This window comes from Dama dama, chromosome 15 (genome assembly GCF_033118175.1).
Source record: "Dama dama isolate Ldn47 chromosome 15, ASM3311817v1, whole genome shotgun sequence".
Classification (NCBI taxonomy): Eukaryota; Metazoa; Chordata; class Mammalia; order Artiodactyla; family Cervidae; genus Dama; species Dama dama.
Genome location: NC_083695.1, coordinates 86,368,268 through 86,388,353, shown reverse-complemented (window position 1 = coordinate 86,388,353; position 20,086 = coordinate 86,368,268). Strand labels below are relative to the sequence as shown.

Genomic DNA, 20,086 nt, shown 5'->3' with positions numbered 1-20,086 from the left:
GTGCAGACAGGGTCAATTAACTCAGAAAATTATGTTACTAATAAAATAAATTTTGCAAAACAATTATGTGTCTGAACTTCTTCATAGGGATTTATGTCTGAAAGGTGAGAAGAAAAAATCTGAAGTATGTAAGTTAGCATCAGAGAGCACAAAGATTCCAAAACTTGCAGGAATTATGAGAATACCAGGGTATGGAGAGCTCAAGCCTTGCTTCGGTCACAGTGAAGCAGCCAGGACTAGAGGTCATGGCCAAGAAGCAGACTCCAGACTGGGATGATTATGAAGGTGGTTGTGGAACACGCAAAGACGCAGGGATTCTTGGCCTCTGGAGGAGAAGAATTCAATCCGGGGCCAGAGACGAGGCTTGATCGCTCAGAGCTTTTGTGTAGTAGAGTTTTATTAAAGTATAAAGGAGATAGAGGAAGCTTCCGACACAGGCCTCAGAAGGGGGCAGAACGAGGACGCCCTTGCTAGTGTTAGCCATGGAGTTATACACTCTCTAATTAGTTATTACAGTGAATCAAAAGAATGTCTGGAGGCTGTAAAGACCTCACTAGACCTACTCCTTAAGATAACAGGATTAGCCAGAAGGTATTTTCCAAAGACTGTCCTCAAGCAGGATACATTATTGTTACATAATCCTAAGGAATGTAGAGGGACAAAAAAGTTTGATCCTTTCTTCCTCCTTGAGAATTCCAGACCCCTCTCTCCTTGGGGACCCCTGGACTTCTTATCAATCTGCCTAGGAATTGATTCTCTCAATTATGACCACATTTCCACTTACTGGCTGTGTACTTTGGGGCAAGTGTTTTAATCTCTCCGGGTCTTAGTTCCCACATATATAAAATGGAAATAATAATAATAGTACCTAGTCCACAGGGTTGTTGGGGTATTATGTAGAGAATTTGAGACAGCATTTAATATAGTATTAAGCCCCCAATAAATGTCATCTCTGATTAAGAAGATCAATAAGCTAATGCTCTTCTTTCTAGTATATCATTTATCTTTATAGCATTTAAACAAAAAGAAACCTAGTAAATAATGTCCACATTTAATTACATAATGGAATAACAAATAATGGTAAAGAAAATACTTTATAGACCACTGGCCACAATTTTAAGTGAATTACATGTCAAATCTGCTTGGCATATTTATAATTCCTAGTTGTGTAATATTTGAAATCACCAACCCTCATTCTTCCTTGACTATATTCTGGCTCTATAATAACTAGATAAGTAAGTCTGAAATAATTTATTTGCAAATAAATATTTGGTGAAAGTAAGAATTCCCAACATAAAAATAAGAAAATGTAAGTCAAGAAGGTGATTTTTTTTTCTAATACTGCTCAGTTAATTATTTCTTCAGTAACTGGTTTACTGTACATCTAGAATGGGCAACACCCTGTGCCGAATGCTGGGAATGCAAGGCTGAATGAAGCTCTGTCCCACCCTCGTGGTATAACCTACGGGAAGACACAGACAAGTAAGGTCACAGTGACAATCGGCAGGTAACTCTCAGGACCACATAAATTTTATTTATTTTACACCCGTCTGATTTATCAGAAAAGAATGAATCTACATTTCAGTCTTCTGAAGTATTAACTTTTATTTAATAGTAACTATAATCACTGACTATTAATTTTGCCCTTCAAAAGTATACCTAACATGAAAGTCAGAAGGGAAAAAAAAAAGTGGCTTACCAATCATGTTATCTAAAGAGAGGTCTGGGAGTTTATTCTGTAGGACTCCTACAGGAATTCCACAGAAAGACACTGGTGAATATAAAGGTGACACGCCAGAACTACTGCAAAGATATAATAATTAGACAGTTCTTAGACATATTTAAAGTCTGCATCATATGTTAGTAACTCAAATTACTAACTTTAGATCACAGTACTCTATCCATTTTTTACACTAATATTTTAAACCACAGGTGAAATATCTTGGAGGTTTACATAATCCCCTTATAATCTAATGTCTAAATATTTGTTACAGAAAAAAAGCCCTGCTATTTTTATATGATTCTGGCAACCTTAAAAAGGGGGGGAAGCAAAGCAAAACAAAAAAGAGATCCTACTGGCTCCTTTACCTGCTCCGTGAACTCCGATTACAAACAGCAGACTTCAGTTCCCATATCATGACCCTGCCATCGCTTACTATGAGGGCAGCTGCGTTCTCATTGACGGGACAACACACCATACTGAAGGGACGGACAGTTTTTGTCACCCTGATTGCATCACACTGGCTTCGTAGGTCATAGGTAAGCTCCTGGACAGGATCTGGATCTTAACAAGAGTATTGTTTTCTTTAAGTATTAGAAGGCAACCATATTAATGTCACTGCTACTTGTTTCAACGTAAATAATACCTCAACCAAAAAGAACAGCATCCCTTCAACTAAGGCAAAGTTTGTCAAAAATGGCTTCCCTGTGTTTACAATTACTAATTTCTTCAGGATATAAGACAATTAACTTAATGACTGTCCACACCAAGTTTAATGTCCATAATAGCAATTATCAAAATAGCTTATTTAATATTTTTTAAGTGAAGAAAATCCTTCAAAAAAGGATCAACAGTGATATATGATTAAATAATGAACAGTGCACCTGTAGCCCATCATAATAATTTACTGTGCTCTACATCACAATGGTGTGATCACTCACCTAGAGCCAGACATCCTAGAATGCGAAGTCAAGTGGGCCTTAAGGAGCATCACTAAGAACAAAGCTAGTGGAGGTGATGGAGTTCCAGCTTTGCTATTACAAGTCCTAAAAGACGATGCTGTGAAAGTGCTGCTCTCAATATGCCAACAAATTTCGAAATTCAGCAGTGGCCACAGGACTGGAAAAGGTCAGTTTTCATTCCAATCCCAAAGAAAGGGAACGTCAAAGAATGTTCAAATTACCACACAACTATACTCATCTCACATGCTAGCAAAATAATGCTCAAAATTCCCCAAGCCAGGCTTCAACAGTACATGAACCGAGAACTTCCAGATGTTCAAGCTGGATTTAGAAAGGCAGAGGAGCCAGAGATCAAATTGCCAACATCTGCTGGATCATCGAAAAAGCAAGAGAATCCCAGAAAAACATCTACTTCTGCTTCACTGACTATGCCAAAGCCTTTGACTGTGTGGATCACAACAAATTGTGAAAAATTCTTCAAGAGATGGGAATACCAGACCACCTTAACTGCCTCCTGAGAAATTTGCATGCAGGTCAAGAACCAAGTTAGAACCAGATATGGAACTAGACTGGTTCCAATTGGGAAAGGAGTACATCAAGTTTGTATATTGTCACCTTGCTTATTTAACTTATATGCAGAATACATCATGTGAAATGTTGGGCTGGATAAAGCATAAGCTGGAATCAAGATTGCCAGGAGAAGTATCAATAACCTCAGATATGCAGATGACATCATACTTATGGCAGAAAGCAAAGAAGAACTAAAGAGCCTCTTGATGAAACTGAAAGAGGAGAGTGCAAAAGCTGGCTTAAAACTCAACATTCAAAAAATGAAGATCATGGCACCCGGTCCCATCACTTCATGGCAAATAGATGGGGAAACAATGGAAACAGTGATAGATTTTATTTTCTTAGACTCCAAAATCACTGCAGATGGTGACTGCAGCCATGAAATGAAGACGCTTGCTCCTCTGAAGAAAAGCTATGACCAACATAGATAGCATATTGAAAAGCAGAGGTATTACTTTGCTGAAAAGGTCCATCTAGTCAAAGCTATGGTTTTTTCAGTAGTCACGTATGGATGTAAGAGTTGGATCATAAAGAAAGCTTAATGCTGAAGAGTTTATGTTTTTGTACTGTGGTGTTGGAGAAGGCTCTTGAGAGTCCCTTGGACAACAGGGAGATCAAACTAGTCAATCCTAAAGGAAATCGGTCCTGAATATTCATTGGAAGGACTGATGCTAAAGCTGAAGCTCCAGTACTTTGGCCACCTAATGCAAAGAAGTGACTCACTGGAAAAGACCCTGATGCTGCGAAAGACTGAAGGCGGGAGAAGAGGAGGACAACAGAGGATGAGATGGCTGGATGGCACTGAATCTATGGACATGAGTTTGAGCAAGCTCCAGGAGTTGGTGATGGACAGGGAAGCCTGGTGTGCTGCAGTCCATAAGGTTGCAAAGAGTCAGACATGACTGAGTGACCGAACTGAACAGTAAGCCTAAAAATAAATGTATTTTATGAAAGATGTGAAAGTCACTTTCACCTTTACAGCACACATCATTCCATTAAAAACATCAGTTTTATTCTCCAGGATAAGACTGAAAAAGACAACTGAATGCCCTGAAGACAACCTATGCTACTTTACCATGGAAGTGACACAGGTTTAAGACATTCCTTCCTAAAGCAGAAGAAAAGTCAAAGGAGTGTAATAATAAAGGTATATACAAGGTTGGACTTGTGCTAAAGAAATAGTCACAAAAGATAACATGCACTTGGCTCACGGATACAGTCAAGAAGGGATTACAAAATACTACTATTTTTGCTGCATTACAGGAGGTGCACTGTCGTAATACCCAGAGACTATCCAGGGTTTATGCTTTCTCATGCCTCATACTATAACTATATTCTATTATCTTAAGGCAAGGATTATGATTAACTCCATGCTTTGGCTACTATTCGCCACATAAAGCTTTATAAAATAATTCTAAAGAAAAATAAAGTGAACATTATCGTGAGATATAAACTTACCTGGTTCCTCATTTGAAGTGGTGAAAATACTACTGTAAGATCTTCGAACACGTAAGGTTATACAACCATTTTCATGTAGGCAAAATAAACCATCACGTTGAAAGCAGGGAATTACCTTTAAATAGATGATGTATTTATTTTTTTAAAACAACACATTTTAAAATTATATACATGGTGAGACTCATAAACTCATTATTTACAGAACACAGGCAAAAAGTAAAACAAAAACACAAAAGCACACATATAATCCCCTAATCCATCAATCCTAAAAAAATCTGTTTTTTATTCAAGTATCTTAAATAGTTCGGTATCTATCTCCAGATATGCAAGAAGAATTTCTAAGGTTAAATCAAACCAATCAAAAATCCAGAAAAATAAGAAATGTAAAATAACATTGTCAATCCTTAAATAATAGAAAAAAAGTGAAAACTAAGGACTTTTGCAAGACTATGCAAAAGTATAGATTATCTTTCTCTATATAATTCATAATCAACTTTTGGTGATGTAATTTGTAAGCTGTAGATACCTGCAGAAAAGGAACTCCTGTTCGCTCTATTGCAATCACACCCACTGTCTGATTCACTTCAAGATCAAGGATTAAAATCTCACGAGGATAGAGCAGCAACATGTGATTCCTTTTGGAAGGCAGATATGCCAACTGAAGGCAATCATTGAGAGTTATGAATTCTGCACTGGAAAAAGTAAACATTTACTTCAGGCATCAAGAAATGAGTCAGACTCACACATGAACATATGTACAAAATAGATACAGACCCACAGACATGAAAACAAACTTATGGTTACCAAAGGTAGGGTGGCAGTGAGGGAGGGATAAATTAAGAGTTTGGGATGGGCAGATACAAACTAGTCTATATAAACAAGGTCCTACTATATGGCACAAGGAACTAGATTCAATATCCTACAATAAACCACAATGGAAAAGAATATGAAAAAGAATAGTAATATAACATGTATAACTGAATCACTTTGCTGTGTGTGTGTGTGCATGTGCATGCGCAGGCATTGCGTCACTCAGTCGTGTCCGACTCTTTGCAACCTCATGGACCATAGCCCGCCAGGCTCCTCTGTCCATGGGATTCCCAGGCAAGAATACTAGAGTGGGTTGCCATTCCCTTCTCAGGAGACCTTCCCAACCCAGGGATAGAACCCAGGTTTCTTGCATTGCAGGCAGATTCTTTACTGTCTGAGCCACCAGAGAGGCCCCATGTAATATAATATGTATAACTGAATCACTTTGCTGTATACCAGGAATTAACACAACATTGTAAATCAACTACACTTCAATTTTAAAAAATGAATCAGACTTTATTCATATCAGAAAAAGCTAAAAAAGGACTGAATTTTGTACTCTCCACATAATAACCATCAATGAGAATGTACAACCGTCTCCTGAAATAACCAACATGAGCTAACATCTAAAAATTAGATCTCTCCTTTGTGCCAAAATCCAAATTATGACAACAACATTGTATAGGCTAGAGAGACAAGTTTCCAAATCACTGAAATTTTAAAGTAAACTAGTAAGTCTATGATATGAGATGGTAAGTGACAGTACTACACAGCACTCGTAAGATGGTACTGTCATTCTTATTCTGTAATCAGAACTGCTAGATGGACTGCTGAAAAGAAAAGAAGCCTTGGAATTAAAACAAAAGCATTTAGAGTAATTAGGGCTAGACAACTGGATCAGGAGTCAATGGACTATCTGTGTGGCCTTGAGCAAGTCACTTCCTCTACTCTCTTCCTTCACTCTTCAACTGTCTTAAAGATTTTTTGGAACAAAGTTGGGTATTTTATTCACTTACCACAGAATTTTCTTCTGTGTAAATAAGAGAGATGAAACAACATTAGGACTGTAAAGATTGTTGAAGAGTCTCAAAAATCATTTCAGTAATTTGTGATTGTTGTATATACTTAATCACAACTTTGTGTTATAATTTACATATTATTTCAATAGGAATGGGCATATAAGTATGTACCATCTTTTTACATAGGTTTTGAAATTTAAAATAAAGTTAGATCAGAGGACCATGGAGAGGGATGTGGACTGCATTAAAATTCTGGCTTTGCACTTCCCAGTTGGGCAAGCTTAAATAACAAATTTAAAAAATGTAAGACTCAATTTCCTCATACAGTTGAACATATGATTCACATGAGAGAAAATACATTATGTAGGTCATAACTTATAAAACTATGATACAGAATAACTGCAAAAGAAATGAGTTCTTAAGATACTTAAGGAGCAATCTTCAATCATTTCGGCATAGGGTAGGGGATAAATTAGGGATAAATTTAACCAGCCTATGGTTTAATATATAAAACTGATCTTTACACATCAGTTCAGAATTTGTACAGCAATTTGTATTTTACCATGTGTTTTTCAGGTAATTACCCACAAAGTTTAGATAGAATAATCAGTGTATTAAAAATAAAAGCATTTTTAAAATGAATGCCAAAAAACTACCAAAGCAATAAAAATTTAAGAACCACAGCACTAGGAAAAAAACAGAAATCTATCTTTAATGCATAAAATTAGTTATTCAAAATAAAATTTCATTCAGTTGAAATTTCTGAAATAAACAAAAATAGCTAGCATTTACCAAAAGAATGCTTATTAAGTATCAGATATTATGACAAAGAGTTAAGTTTCTGTATCTATTAATCTTTACAACAGCCCTATGAAATACTTTAAAACACTATGTTGGCTAATTGGAAGAGTGAAACCTGAGAAAGATTAAAGTATACTCCCAAGTCACAGAGCTATAGTTCCCCTAGAATCTTGGCCCTTAACCACTATGGGAAACACCTTTACATGCAGAAGAAAAACACCCATATTTTACTGGCTAATGACATTACACGGCATTTAAGTCAGGAAAATGCATTCCAAATCATAATCCACTTTTGCTCCCCAATTTTTAATGTGCTCAGTGGCCCCCATCTTAGAATCTTTCTCTCTCATTTTCAGAAGTCAAAGATGTTCTCTGTGAAAATTGGTGGGGGGTGTTTACTGCTTTACTGGAAACAAAGGAACCATGTTAAGTGCTAAATCTCTTCTTAGAGGAGGAAACAAAAAAATATTTTTCCTCTTATAAATTCAAAATTAGAAACAAGAAAGGGTAACATGAACAAGAAAATCAATCTTAATACATCTCCAAAAATGATATTTTCAATAAACAGATAAACGTTGAATTACATGAATGTTACTGCTAGTTTTATACTTGCAACTTACCTAGGTTTCTCTTGAGTGATTAAGATTTTCACTTTATTAAGAGCCTTCTTGGCCCCTGTGGCTGCAGCCAGCTTGTTGTGAGCTGGGCTGGAGTGTGGACTGGATATGTAAACTTTTTTCCCAGGGCCTGAGGGAGGCTTGGATGGAGAGAAATCTGAGATGAATACAATGCCCTCGCTGGTGAGTACTGTACTGAGAGAAGTGAAACTCTGATTAAAGTTTAATCAAGTTTAGCATAGAGTTTTATTCCAATACACTTTTGAGAGCAAGGTAATGATAATTTTAATAATAAAGAACTGGCAGTACTATGCAGACATAACATAATGGGAATGTTCTCCAAGTTAAAGGGAAACAGGTGGTCCATTATAATTCATCAGAGGCCTCCAAGCTCAGTGCTCTAAATTAATGTTTTATATTAAAAAGATACCAGAAGGTTACTGGCAGAAAGAGCAAATGTTTGTTCTTCCAAATAAATTCAGTGTACAGACTTTCATTAGAAACCTTTCCTCATTATATCTCGTAACTTCAAAATCCAAAGACTTTCAGAATATAAAATTCACAGAAGAGGGGAAAAAAAAACCCATATATGAGGTTCTGCATACCACAGTTGGCAAGTTCAAATATTTAACTTGCTGATACTAATTTTTTATCATTATCATGAGTTGCTCTGTCTAACTTTACTTCCTTTTTCTTCTTGAGTGTCAGACTGAAGCTCAGGATGTGCAGAGTGTTTTCACTTAATATCTAGAGTAAAAGTGCCAACAGGGGCTTACTAAGTGTACAGGAAACAGAAATATTTTACGCCTTTTTATGACTGAAAAAATAATCCCCCTCACAACTAGGGCCGACTAACAACTATCTGATCATAAAAATCTTATCTACCCTGGCTCCTGGCAATGAGTGAGGCTGCTTTAACCACAGGGAACAAAGCATTCAAGAATTATGACAAACCCAGCACATTCAATGAGCAAATCAAAGATGTTAGGTCAACTGATGCTTTGAAATCTTGTGCTTTCATCAACTAAATTACAGAGATGCAGTAAATTAACCTGAAGCTTTGTCTCCATTTCAGATTACAGAAGGCATCCTTCAAGGGTGAGGTCTGTCCCCTCCTTCTGTGATGTCCTCACTCCCTGACTGTCAGCTAAGCCTGTTCTCCTCAGGGCTCCCACAGCACTGCCTTCCACAGCAACCCAATGAGTGCACACATATGTTCATGTATACACATTTACACATACAAAGCCTAAACACACCATGTTGCAGTTACTTACACAGCTGTGTTTTTCATTTTAATTTCTACTTGTCTGACCTTCTGTCCCTCCATCAACTCACATACCCCTCAATAAATATTGGAGGATACAAGTTGGAATTTTGAGTCATTCAAATCCAGGGAAAACATTCTTTACCATAGTAGATTCCCTCATCTCTTTTAAGTTGTTCATCAAGTATCAAAATGAAGCCTACCTTGACCACTTTATCTAATACAACAAGCCCAATCCCACTCCCTTTATCTTATTTTTTATACCACTCATAATATATTGCAGTGTACCAATTCATTACGCCCATAGGTTATCACCTAATTCTTGCTCACTAGAATGCAAACTTTATGAAGGCAAGAATCCTTGTCTTGGTTCACTGATATATTCCAGACTCCCAGAACACTCCTGGCATATAGTAAGTAAAAGCTCAGGAAATATTTGCTGGATAACTGAATAAAAAATATTTTCTAAATAATTCAGTCACAAAAATATCTGTCCAGAATCTGATTTTTAGATCAGTGGCTCAGTAAAACATTAAAGTATACTGGCAAAAACAGTCTCTGCCAGAAAAAACTCCCTTGGGCTTAGTCTGTTCCTGACATGCATCTGTTTATGGCACTCAAAAGGCTTGGAATGAATTAGAACAATATTCTGAAAAGGAAGAAATGAATTTGGCCACAGACTAAATGAAACCCTTGACTCAGGTTCTTTTGATGCTCCTAGAAAAAAAATTTAATTAAGTCTGAATTAGAATAACACAGCAACTCTCTCGTTCTCTGACTAATCTAATTCTGATCACAAATTCCACACACTGAAGGTCTAGCTTGCTGATTTAAATTTCTGATCATCAGAATACTTGCAAAAAATATGGGTTATGATTTAGTATCTGTACTAGGAGCTGAAAAGATATGAACTAGATGTGCTTCTCATTTTAAGATGTATGATGTATGACTGGGTGTGTGTCTATGTGTATGTTATGTATATAGCATTAACCATATATATTACAAATACCTCAATTCATTTTCCACAAGAAACTAGTACTCACAAGTTAAATGTGAGGGATCAAAAGGATCAAAAGAAAAAGAAAGAATGTTATCTGCATAGCTCTTCTTCCAGAGTTTGGTGCCAGTATCTGCATTCCAGAGCACAATGTAATTTGGCGGATGGATAGCAAGCAATAAATCCCGGGAAGCATCTTGATTCCATAACCACTGAACATCTGCAAAGACCAGATAAATAAAGGCAAAATTCAGAAATCACCCACTTTAAAACACTTGGTTAATGTATCCTTTATATCTAGTTGTGTGTATGTGTTTTCATAATCCTTAAAACCTTAACTTTCCCCCTCCTCTTCAATGTTGCATCTAAGTGTATGTGTCAAGATTGACAGGGAAAACTAATTTTACATAAAAATAAGCTGCCTGAACATTAGAATCTCGAGGTCAGCATTTCCAAGTAATCTGAAATATTACTTCAAAGAAAATACAAGGCAATTTACACTATTCATTAGTTAAAACTTTATGTCACAGACTTGTCCTAGCCATGATCAATGTCAGACTCTCCTATTGTTTTTGTGGAGTTACTTAATGGGACTTTACAGAATTGCACGTTTTTTCATGATAATAAAGAAGTTAAAGATCTAGTTCAATAGGTACAGTAAGTACTCAATAAGTATTTTTTTAACAGTCATTTAAAAGATTCACCCAGTCAAGAGAGCCACTCAGTCAAAGCCAGGAATACTGTATTGATTAGGTCAGTAACATAAGCAAGCAAGCAAATGATCTATTGATATATGAAAATGAGAATATTTTATCTCTATTAACAGAAAGTAAGCATTGAGGGCTAATTCAAAGGAGCAGTTCAGGGGAGTTTATTTATAGCTTAGATTTACAAGACCATTTATAAGAAGCTTAATTTTTCTCTTCATGCTCAACTGAAGGCAAGGTTGAAATTAATGCATTTTACCAAAGCACAAATCAACTGAGATCTGAGGAAATAAGCCCAGAAGTATATTGATAAGGAAAAGAAAGCTAGATTCAGATCCACAGAACTGGCTACACACAATCAAGAGGCAACTTGACAAGTGATGAAAGTAAATGAAAGGGACAAAAACCAACCGCTCTAACAGTAAGTGTATTATTACAGACGCTCAACCGAGCGTGGACTTTCCTCACCCTGAATAGGCTTGGCATGCTCTTGGATCTCACACTGCGCTACTCCTGCTGCTACATCCCAAACGATGATCTTTCCATTGACATCAGCAGAAGCTAAGCGCAAGGAATATGGCGAGCCAATGTTATGATGATAATTTTCCCTGGCCCATTTAACCTAGTATCAAGAAGAAACCAAATCAAGTAAATACTTGCACTGGATGCAAACCATATATAATTTTCATAAAACACTGACCAGAACTCAAAGCTACATTCTACACTTATATTACAAAAATAGGAAATTAGCTTCCTCAAAAGTCAGACATTTTTATTATGATTTTTTTTAAGTCACAATTAAAATAGTTTTGAAAATATCACAACTTCATTGCCTTTAAAATATCGGAAATGACACAAAGCCTTAATAATCTGAAGAATTCAGGTAAAAATTCCAGAATACCATCTCTTAAAATGGTATGATCACTGGTATATCATCTAATCACAGTAAAGACCATAAAATCTAATTCTGACAAAACACGTAAAATTCTAAATTGTTAAGAAGAATCTTCTCTTGCATTCTATTCTTCTAATAAAAAGGAAACTTGAAGCTACAAAAATCCTGCAAAAGGAAAACAAAATCAAACAAAAAATCTGGGTATCCCTCTCATAAAATCGGAAAAAAATTGTTAACAGGTCTTTCTCTAAAAAAATTTATGCATCATACTTTTTATAATAACATTAATAGCTTTTTAAATAAAAAATAAAAGAATCCCAGCACAAATCAGGTTAATTCCTGAGCACTGAACACTGACAGAATAAGGAATAAAACGAGTCCCTACTCTGAGCCAAGGTCTTCCCTGGCCACAACCTCCCTTTTCTAGCTCAGCGTCCTACTTGCTTACTTTGGACCATTTCCCACATAATACTCTGTAATTATTTTATTTACTTTGTTTTGACCTATCACCAGTCCCACTCCATATGGCAGGATCATGGGGGCCTTGCTCACATTTCTATTCCCAGACCCTAACACAGTGCCTGCAGCTGATGTTCAAGTATGTGTTTAGTAAACACACTTAACACTACAGACTCTTCAAACATATAGCTATATTTGAATATATAGGCATATACCTATGTACACACAAATGTATGTACATATAAAAGTAAACACACTCAGAGAAAATGCGAGGGTAGGGGAGCATGCTAATCAATTCCAATAGCATTCATGAAAAAGATGGCAAAAAGTTTTCCGAACTTCAGAGTTAATGAGACACATCTTTTCCTCAGGCAAGAGTTTTTTTAAAATTAAAATGTGTATCTGCACATATGCATGTATATATGTTTGAGTGGGTATGTATGTATATATTTACTTTATACATGTGTGAAGCTAAGTATACTTTCCCTCCTTGTTATTTACAGAATTTGTATTTGTGAATTTGCCTACTCACTAAAACGTATTTGTAATTTTATTTGTAAAATCAGTGCTTTTATCTGCAGTGCTTTTACAGTCAATAATGGACACATGCAGAGCGGTGAAACATCTGAGCCACTCAACATACAAGAGCATCCCAGCTGCCGCTGAACAAGGTGCTCTTGTGTCAATTCTCATAACATAAACATGTCTTTTTGGAGGCCTACGTATTCCCGTGTTTTTGCATTCCTGTGCTTCCAGTTGTGACTTCACTGTTTAAAGTGGTCCCCCAGCACAGTGCTAAAGTGCTGTCTAGTGCTCCTAAGCACAAAAAGCCGTGCCATGCATTATAGAAAAAAACACATGAAAATAAGCTTTGTCCAGGCATGAGTTATGGTGCTGTCAGCCGTGAGTTCAATGACAATAAGTCAACAGTATATAATAAATATCTTTTAACAGAAACACATACAAAACAAGGTTATATATCAATCAGTTGATGAAAATATTGCAACTAGAGGCTCACTAGGAACCAAATTGCATTCTTTCCCCTAGGAGCAATCAGTGTTTCAGTATTTGCTAATTCGGAGAAGGCAATGGCACCCCACTCCAGCACTCTTGCCTGGAAGATACCACGGACGGAGGAGCCTGGTAGGCTGCAGTCCATGGGGTCGCGACGAGCTGGATATGACTGAGCGACTTCACTTTTACTTTTCACTTTCATGCATTAGAGAAGAAAAAGGCAACCCACTCTAGTACTCTTGTCTGGAGAATCCCAGGGACAGAGGAGCCTGGTGGGCTGCCGTCTACGGGGTCGCACAGAGTCAGACACAACTGAAGTGACTTAGCAGCAGCAGCAGTATTTGCTAATTCAGTGTTTCCAACAACTTTACAGAATAAAACTATCACAGATAAGAATTACTGTAGGGTGTGTGTATGTGTGTGTGTGTGTAGTACTTGAATTCCATCTCTGTATATATTTTTTAAAAAATCACCTAAACACATCATAGTCAAACTGCTGAAAATCAAGATAAGGAGATGAGGAAAGATACACTGCATACAGAGAAACAAAGACAAAAATTTCCCAACAAAAATTACTCTGGGAGATAATGGAGTGATCTTTAAAGCACTACAAGGAAAAAAAAAGTACTGGTGAAACAATTTCTCAGACAAATAAAATCAGAAAGGATCAACCAATATCAGATACATGCCTCAAGGACTTGAAGGAAATTCTTTAGCCAAAAGGAATATGACACCAGACTAAAACACAGATCTATACTAAGAAATGAAAACTCCAGAAATGCAAAAAAGACAGAAATGGGGGGAGATAATATTTCTTCCCAAAAAGCAAAAAAAGTAAAAAACAAAACCTATACCTAATATTAGACTTGATGGTGAAAGACTGAATGCTTTCTTCCTAGGCTCAGGATAAGACAAGGGCATTCTCCCTCAGTCCTAAGCACTGTAGTACAGGTCCCAGTCAACACAACAGGACAAGGAAAAGAAAGAAAAGACACCAGATTACTAGTGAAAAATCCAAGCTGTCATTATCTGCAGAGACCATGATTGTCTATGGAAGAAAAACAAAACAATACCACTCAAATTACTAGCTCTAATGAGTTTAGCAAGATCATAGGATACATGTAGATATTAAAAAAAAAAAAAATCCCCTGTATTTTTCCCTATTGCACATTACATACAAAAATTAACTCAAAATGGATCTGAAACCTAAATATAAGAGCTAAACCTGTAATATCCTTAGACAAAAACAAAGGTATAAATCCTCTTGACACTGGGAAAAGCAATGGTTCCTGGATACAGCCAAAAAAGAAAAAAAAAAAGATTTGTACCTACAGCAAAATTTAAAACTTTTGTGCTTCAGAGGGCACTATCACAGAATGAGAGAAAATATTTGCCAAGCATATATCCGATAAGGGACTTGTATCTAGAACCATAAAGAACTCTTACAACTCCAATATCTTAAAAAATACAATTTTAAAATGGGCAAAGGAATGAATAGACATTTCTCAAAGAATATCTACAAATGACCAATAAGCACATGAAAAGATACTAAACATTAAGGAAACATTAAGGAAATGCAAACCAAAACCACAATGAGAACCAATTTGAATCCCCTAGGAGGGCTATAATCAAAGGAACAAGTAACAACAAATGTTGAATTTGAGGAGAAATTCCAGCTCTGATACATTGCTATGGGCATGTAAAATACTGAAGCCTCTCTGGTAAACAGTCTGGCAGTTCCTCAAAAAGTTAAATAGAGAGTTACCATGTGAGTCAGCAATTCTACTTTGAGGCATATACCCAAGAGAAATGAAAACAGAGGTTCACACAAATAAACTGTACACAAATGTTCATGGCAGCATTGTTCATAATACCTCAAAAGTGAGATATGCCAAATATCCATCAATAAATAAATGTTGTATCAGTGGAATATTATTCAGCAATAAAAAGGAACAGAGTACTGACACAAGCTATATAACATGGATGAAACTTGAAAAACATTATGCTAGGTGAAAGAAGCCAGGCTCACACTGTATCATCTCATTTATTTCAAATGTCTAGAACAGACACATCTACAGAACAGAAAGCAGATTAGTGGTTGCCTAGGGATGAAGGGCAGAGAAGGCAATGGCAACCCACTCCAGTGCTCTCGCCTGGAAAATCCCTTGGACGGAAGAGCCTGGTAGGCTGCAGTGCATGGGGTCGCACAGAGTCAGAGACGACTGAAGTGACTTAGCAGCAGCAGGGATGAAGGGAAAGGGGATGGGTGGCAACTGCTAAGGTGTACAAGGTTTCGTTTGGGGGGTTACGAAATTGTGGTAATGGCTACACAACTCTGTGGATATACTGAAAGCCATGGAACTGCATGCTTTAAATGGGTGAATTTTATGGTATGAGTATCTCAATAAAACAATTAACAACCAATAAAAGCCCCCAGATGTCTATCTCCAATAGTAATGTCTTTCCTAAAATTTCAGATCAGTATAATTCAACTGCCCCAGGTGTCTCAGACTTTGCACCTTAAACACTGACTTCACACACACTCACCTCATCAAAACAAAACTACCATTCAGTTACTCAAACAGAAACCTTGAGTCATTCTGATTCTCCCTTAAGATTGTTCACTATAAAGGCTATCAAGTTCACCTCTAAAGTGAAAGTTGCTCAGTCATGTCTGACTCTCAGAACCCATGGACTGTTGCCTGCCAGGCTTCTCTGTCCATGGAATTCTCCAGGCCAGAATACTGGAGTGGGTAGCTGTTCCCTTCTCCAGGGGATCTTCCCAACCCAGGGATGAACCCAGGTCTCCCACACTGCAGGTGGATTACCTTCTGAGCCACGCAGGAAGCCCAAGAATACTGAACTGGGTAGCTTATCCCTTCTCCAGTGGATCTTCTCAACCCAGGAATCAAACCAGGGTCTCCTGCACTGGAGTCATTCTGACTCTCCCTTAAGACTGTGTACCATAAATGCTATCAAATTCACCTCTTAGAGAGCTCCTAAATCTGACTCCTTTTTGTCTCCTTTTTATTTAGGCCCTAAGAATTTCCTGCCAAAATTACTACAACTCTCCTAAATGACCCCATTGCATTGTCTTGCCTTTTTCCAACAGATCCTCCACCACTGCCAGAGTGAGTTTTTCTAAAATGCAAATATGATCAAATCAATCTCCTCCTTAAAAATCCCAAATCCATCATAATCTTATAAACCTTTCAGGGTAGGTGAATTTCTCAGGCTGCCTTCTTTTGTCACTCCTACTGATTACACGTGTATTCCATCTTTTAGCCATCCTTTACACACTGCTTCCTTTTGAATCTATCCTCCTTTTTTCCTGCAGTGCACTTCCTAATTTTTCACTCAGCCAGATACTGTTTACCAGTCCCTAAAATGAAAAGAATTCTGAGCCCTCCTCTGATCCCTACAACCAGGTGATCTGTAGCTCCTCTGTCTTCCTAGAGCACATAAAACAGGTCTCACTTACCACACTCTATTTGTTTTCTTTTCACCCTTCCTCCCTAGAAAATGAATTGCTTGAGGGCTTTCATCTCTATACTCTTAGCACATACTAGATGCTCAAAACTAATGACTGAAATGAGTGGTGCAGTACAGGACAAAATTAGTGTTTTCCACTAGCATTAAAATGACCTAAGAACTAGCATTTAATAGTTCATCCTGATGCGACAGTAAATGTATATATGGAAATACTGCATGTGCATGTGTGCTCAGTCTTGTCCAACTCTTTGTGACTCCATGGACTGTGGCGGGCCAGGCTCCTCTGTCCATGGGTTTCTTCAGGCAAGAATACTGGAGTGGGTTCCATTTCCTCTTCCAGGGGATCTTCCTGACCCAAGGATGGAACCTGAGACTCCTACACTGGCAGGTGGGGTCTTTACCACTGAGCCACTCAGGAAACCCCATATTAGGCTACCCCAAATAGAGTATCACATGTAAAACCTACTCAACATTTCTACACATGACTTTAATGAGATTCCAGCGATATTTAAAACTTTAGAACAGACAATTTATAATAGGGTGGAAGTAGGATCTGACTTACCTTGACAACATCAGCTTTATGCTTTTCTAAAACTTGAAGCGTTTGAGCAGTATTGGAATCAATCACTACCACAAGCGAATGACATCCATAAGCAATTAAACCTTGCCAGCCCCTAACAAAAAGTGTGAACATTTAAGTGAAGAGCAAAGCAAAACAACTTCTCTCTTGCCAAGAGGCATCATAAACAGATAAATCTAACCAACAGGCACCACCATTAATAAAATTATTATGTAAGCCCAAAGGCTAGTACTTTACATTTTACCATTTAAATAGAAAAGGTCTAGCTAAGCTTAAAAAAAAAAAAAAGAAAAGAAAACTTGTTGAAATTCTTTTTTTTTTCCGGATTAAAAAAAAAAAAAGTTCTGAGAGATATACCTGTAGAGGCGTAAAGACATAAAGCGACTCAGATCGTCTATTTGTCTCCTAGAGCTTATGCCTCGTCTTAGTCAACTTTGAATGCTGAGCATCCATAGAGTGCGTGGGACACACTCCACACTCTGGGATTAGCCCTGGTCCCTCCAACCAGATAAAAAGACAAACCCTGAACAGGAAGCTTCTATACTCTTGCCAACCTTCCCAGGAGCCACAGCTACAAGCAGTCTGCTTTGTATTTGCCTGGTTATTAATTATCGGTGTCACTTTATAGTAAAAAGATAAAGGTGAAATGAAGAGTTGGAGAGAGCCCAGGGGCCTGGCACAGCGTCCAGCACACTGTTGAATGGGTACAGGTTAAGAAACGGGGATGAAAGAAAAAGAAGACAGAATTGGGGAAGAACGGAACTGACATGGGGGCGAGAAGCCCGGAGACTTGGAGGAGAGGGTAAGAGTGGGGAACGGGGACGGCGAGGAAACTGAGAAGAAAGAGCGAAGAGAAACAAGAGATGGGAGAACGAGGGCAAATATATCCACCCAAGGCAAGTTCCCACATAGGAGTATTTACAGCTTTTATAGTAACAACAGAAAGCCAGCATTTAAAAATGAAAATCTCTATAAAGTGTGAAGGCAGCGTCCACTCTTGACGAGGACTAAACAGGGGGATGAAACCTCTTGTTCTTTCCCCTTCCCCTCACAGACTCCTGGCCGAGCCTGGCGGCCTCGGAGCCCGGCGCCCTCACCAGTCCACCGCCGCCTTGTTGTGGGCATTGAGGGCCCCGGTGAGGGTGCGCGCCGACACCTTAAAATTCACGGTGTAGGGCAACATCGCCACGGCTAAACTGGGCCCTCAGGGCCGCCGCGCAACCAGGAAGCCAGCGGCCACTGGGCTTCCGTTCCAAACAGAGTCCGGGTGGCTCCTTGGGCGCCGCACTTTGGTTCCGCCAAATCCGAGGTTCCACCGCTCCGGGATTCCGTTGCCTTCAGGTTCCGTCACTCCTGTGTTCCGCCTGCTTCAGGGTTCCGCCACCGTGAGGGTTCCGTAGCTCAGCATAGGATCTGGTTGTGCCTTGAAGGAAAAGGTGGTGGCTGGGGTTACGTCTGTTTTCTTAAGACTGGGAGTGCGTAAGCCTATGTGCCCTGATGAAAATGTAAGCCTATGTGTCCTGATGAAAATTGTGAAAAGCAAGAGCTAAAAGTCCCAATTAGCCTTCTGCCTTCGATCAGTTAGTTAACTTAGGAAAACTACCAATGTCTAGTCAAAGCTATGGCTTTTCCAGTAGTCATGTGTGGATGTGAGAGTTGGACTGTAAAGAAAGCTGAGCGCCGAAGAATTGATGCTTTTGAACTGTGGTGTTGGAGAAGACTCTTGAGAGTCCCTTGGACTGCAAGGAGATCCAACCAGTCCATCCTAAAGGAGATCAGTCCTGGGTGTTCATTGGAAGGACTGATGTTGAAGCTGAAGCTTCAATACTTTGGCCACCTGATTCGAAGAACTGACTCATTTGAAAAGACCCTGATGCTGGGATAGACTGAAGGCAGGAGAAGAAGGGGATGACAGAGGATGAGATGGTTGGATGGTATCATGGATGTGATGGACGTGAGTTTGAGTAAGCTCTGGAAGTTGGTGATGGACAGGGAGGCCTGGCGTGCTGCAGTCCATGGGGTCCCAAAGAATTGGACAAGACTGAACGACTGAACTGAACTGAACTGAACCAATGCCAGGCACTGTTGTAGGTGTTGGGGATATAGGGGTGAGGAGGACACAAAGTCTCTACCCTTATGGAGTTTATAGAATAAATGAGATTGTGGATTTAAGAATGTTTCCATGATCTAAAAAAAAAAAAAAAAAAAAAGAATAAGTGAATGTATAGGATTCACTGGATGAATGGAGAGAGTGAATGAGATGAAGAGCCGGAATTACAAAATTTTTCAATGGCAACCATGCACTGTATATGATCCATTAATGTTTCCTGTAATGAACTGCTATTACTAATACCATATATCATTTGTTGGGAATTACCACGTGCTAGGCAGTAAACTAAGGACTTTCCATGTGAGCTAAGCCTTTTCTTTGATCCTCACGCTGGATTTCCTTCTTCTGGCCCTAGGCGTCTTGAAAGGTTACTATCAGTAATAGAAGGGCATTTATTGTGACTTTGGGCAGATCACTTGAGTTCATTAAGCCTCCTTTTCTTCTATTATATGGGGGAGGGTAATTATCCTTGGATGATTAAAAACCTTATGTTAGATAATATGTTAAAGAACCTAACACAGCACTTAGATTCCTAAGTGCCTTATAATTTACTGGCAGAGCTGGAATATGAATACAGGTCCTTTTGGGGGTGGGGGTGGGACAGCACTGGC

At 38.3% G+C, this 20,086-nt stretch overlaps 1 protein-coding gene across 4 annotated transcripts in view; it reads right to left on the bottom strand.

The window, feature by feature from the left end:
• The window catches only part of WDR11 (WD repeat domain 11), a 54,574-nt gene extending 35,965 nt beyond the window's left edge, over nucleotides 1-18,609 (bottom strand). For 2 of the 4 annotated variants that reach the window (XM_061162787.1, XM_061162786.1), the window contains exons 1-9: nucleotides 18,463-18,609; nucleotides 17,348-17,459; nucleotides 11,394-11,547; nucleotides 10,265-10,438; nucleotides 7,961-8,147; nucleotides 5,237-5,402; nucleotides 4,711-4,825; nucleotides 2,089-2,284; nucleotides 1,700-1,803 (exon numbers count right to left, since the gene is read on the bottom strand). In XM_061162787.1, coding sequence (XP_061018770.1) covers nucleotides 1,700-1,803; nucleotides 2,089-2,284; nucleotides 4,711-4,825; nucleotides 5,237-5,402; nucleotides 7,961-8,147; nucleotides 10,265-10,438; nucleotides 11,394-11,547; nucleotides 17,348-17,459; nucleotides 18,463-18,548 — 1,294 coding nt within the window. In that variant the 5' untranslated portion in view covers nucleotides 18,549-18,609. Of the gene's footprint in view, nucleotides 1-1,699; nucleotides 1,804-2,088; nucleotides 2,285-4,710; nucleotides 4,826-5,236; nucleotides 5,403-7,960; nucleotides 8,153-10,264; nucleotides 10,439-11,393; nucleotides 11,548-17,347; nucleotides 17,461-18,462 lie in introns of those variants that run through there. The other 2 variants (XM_061162788.1, XM_061162789.1) reach the window with 2 other exon arrangements.
• Between the last annotated feature and the right edge of the window lie 1,477 nt (nucleotides 18,610-20,086).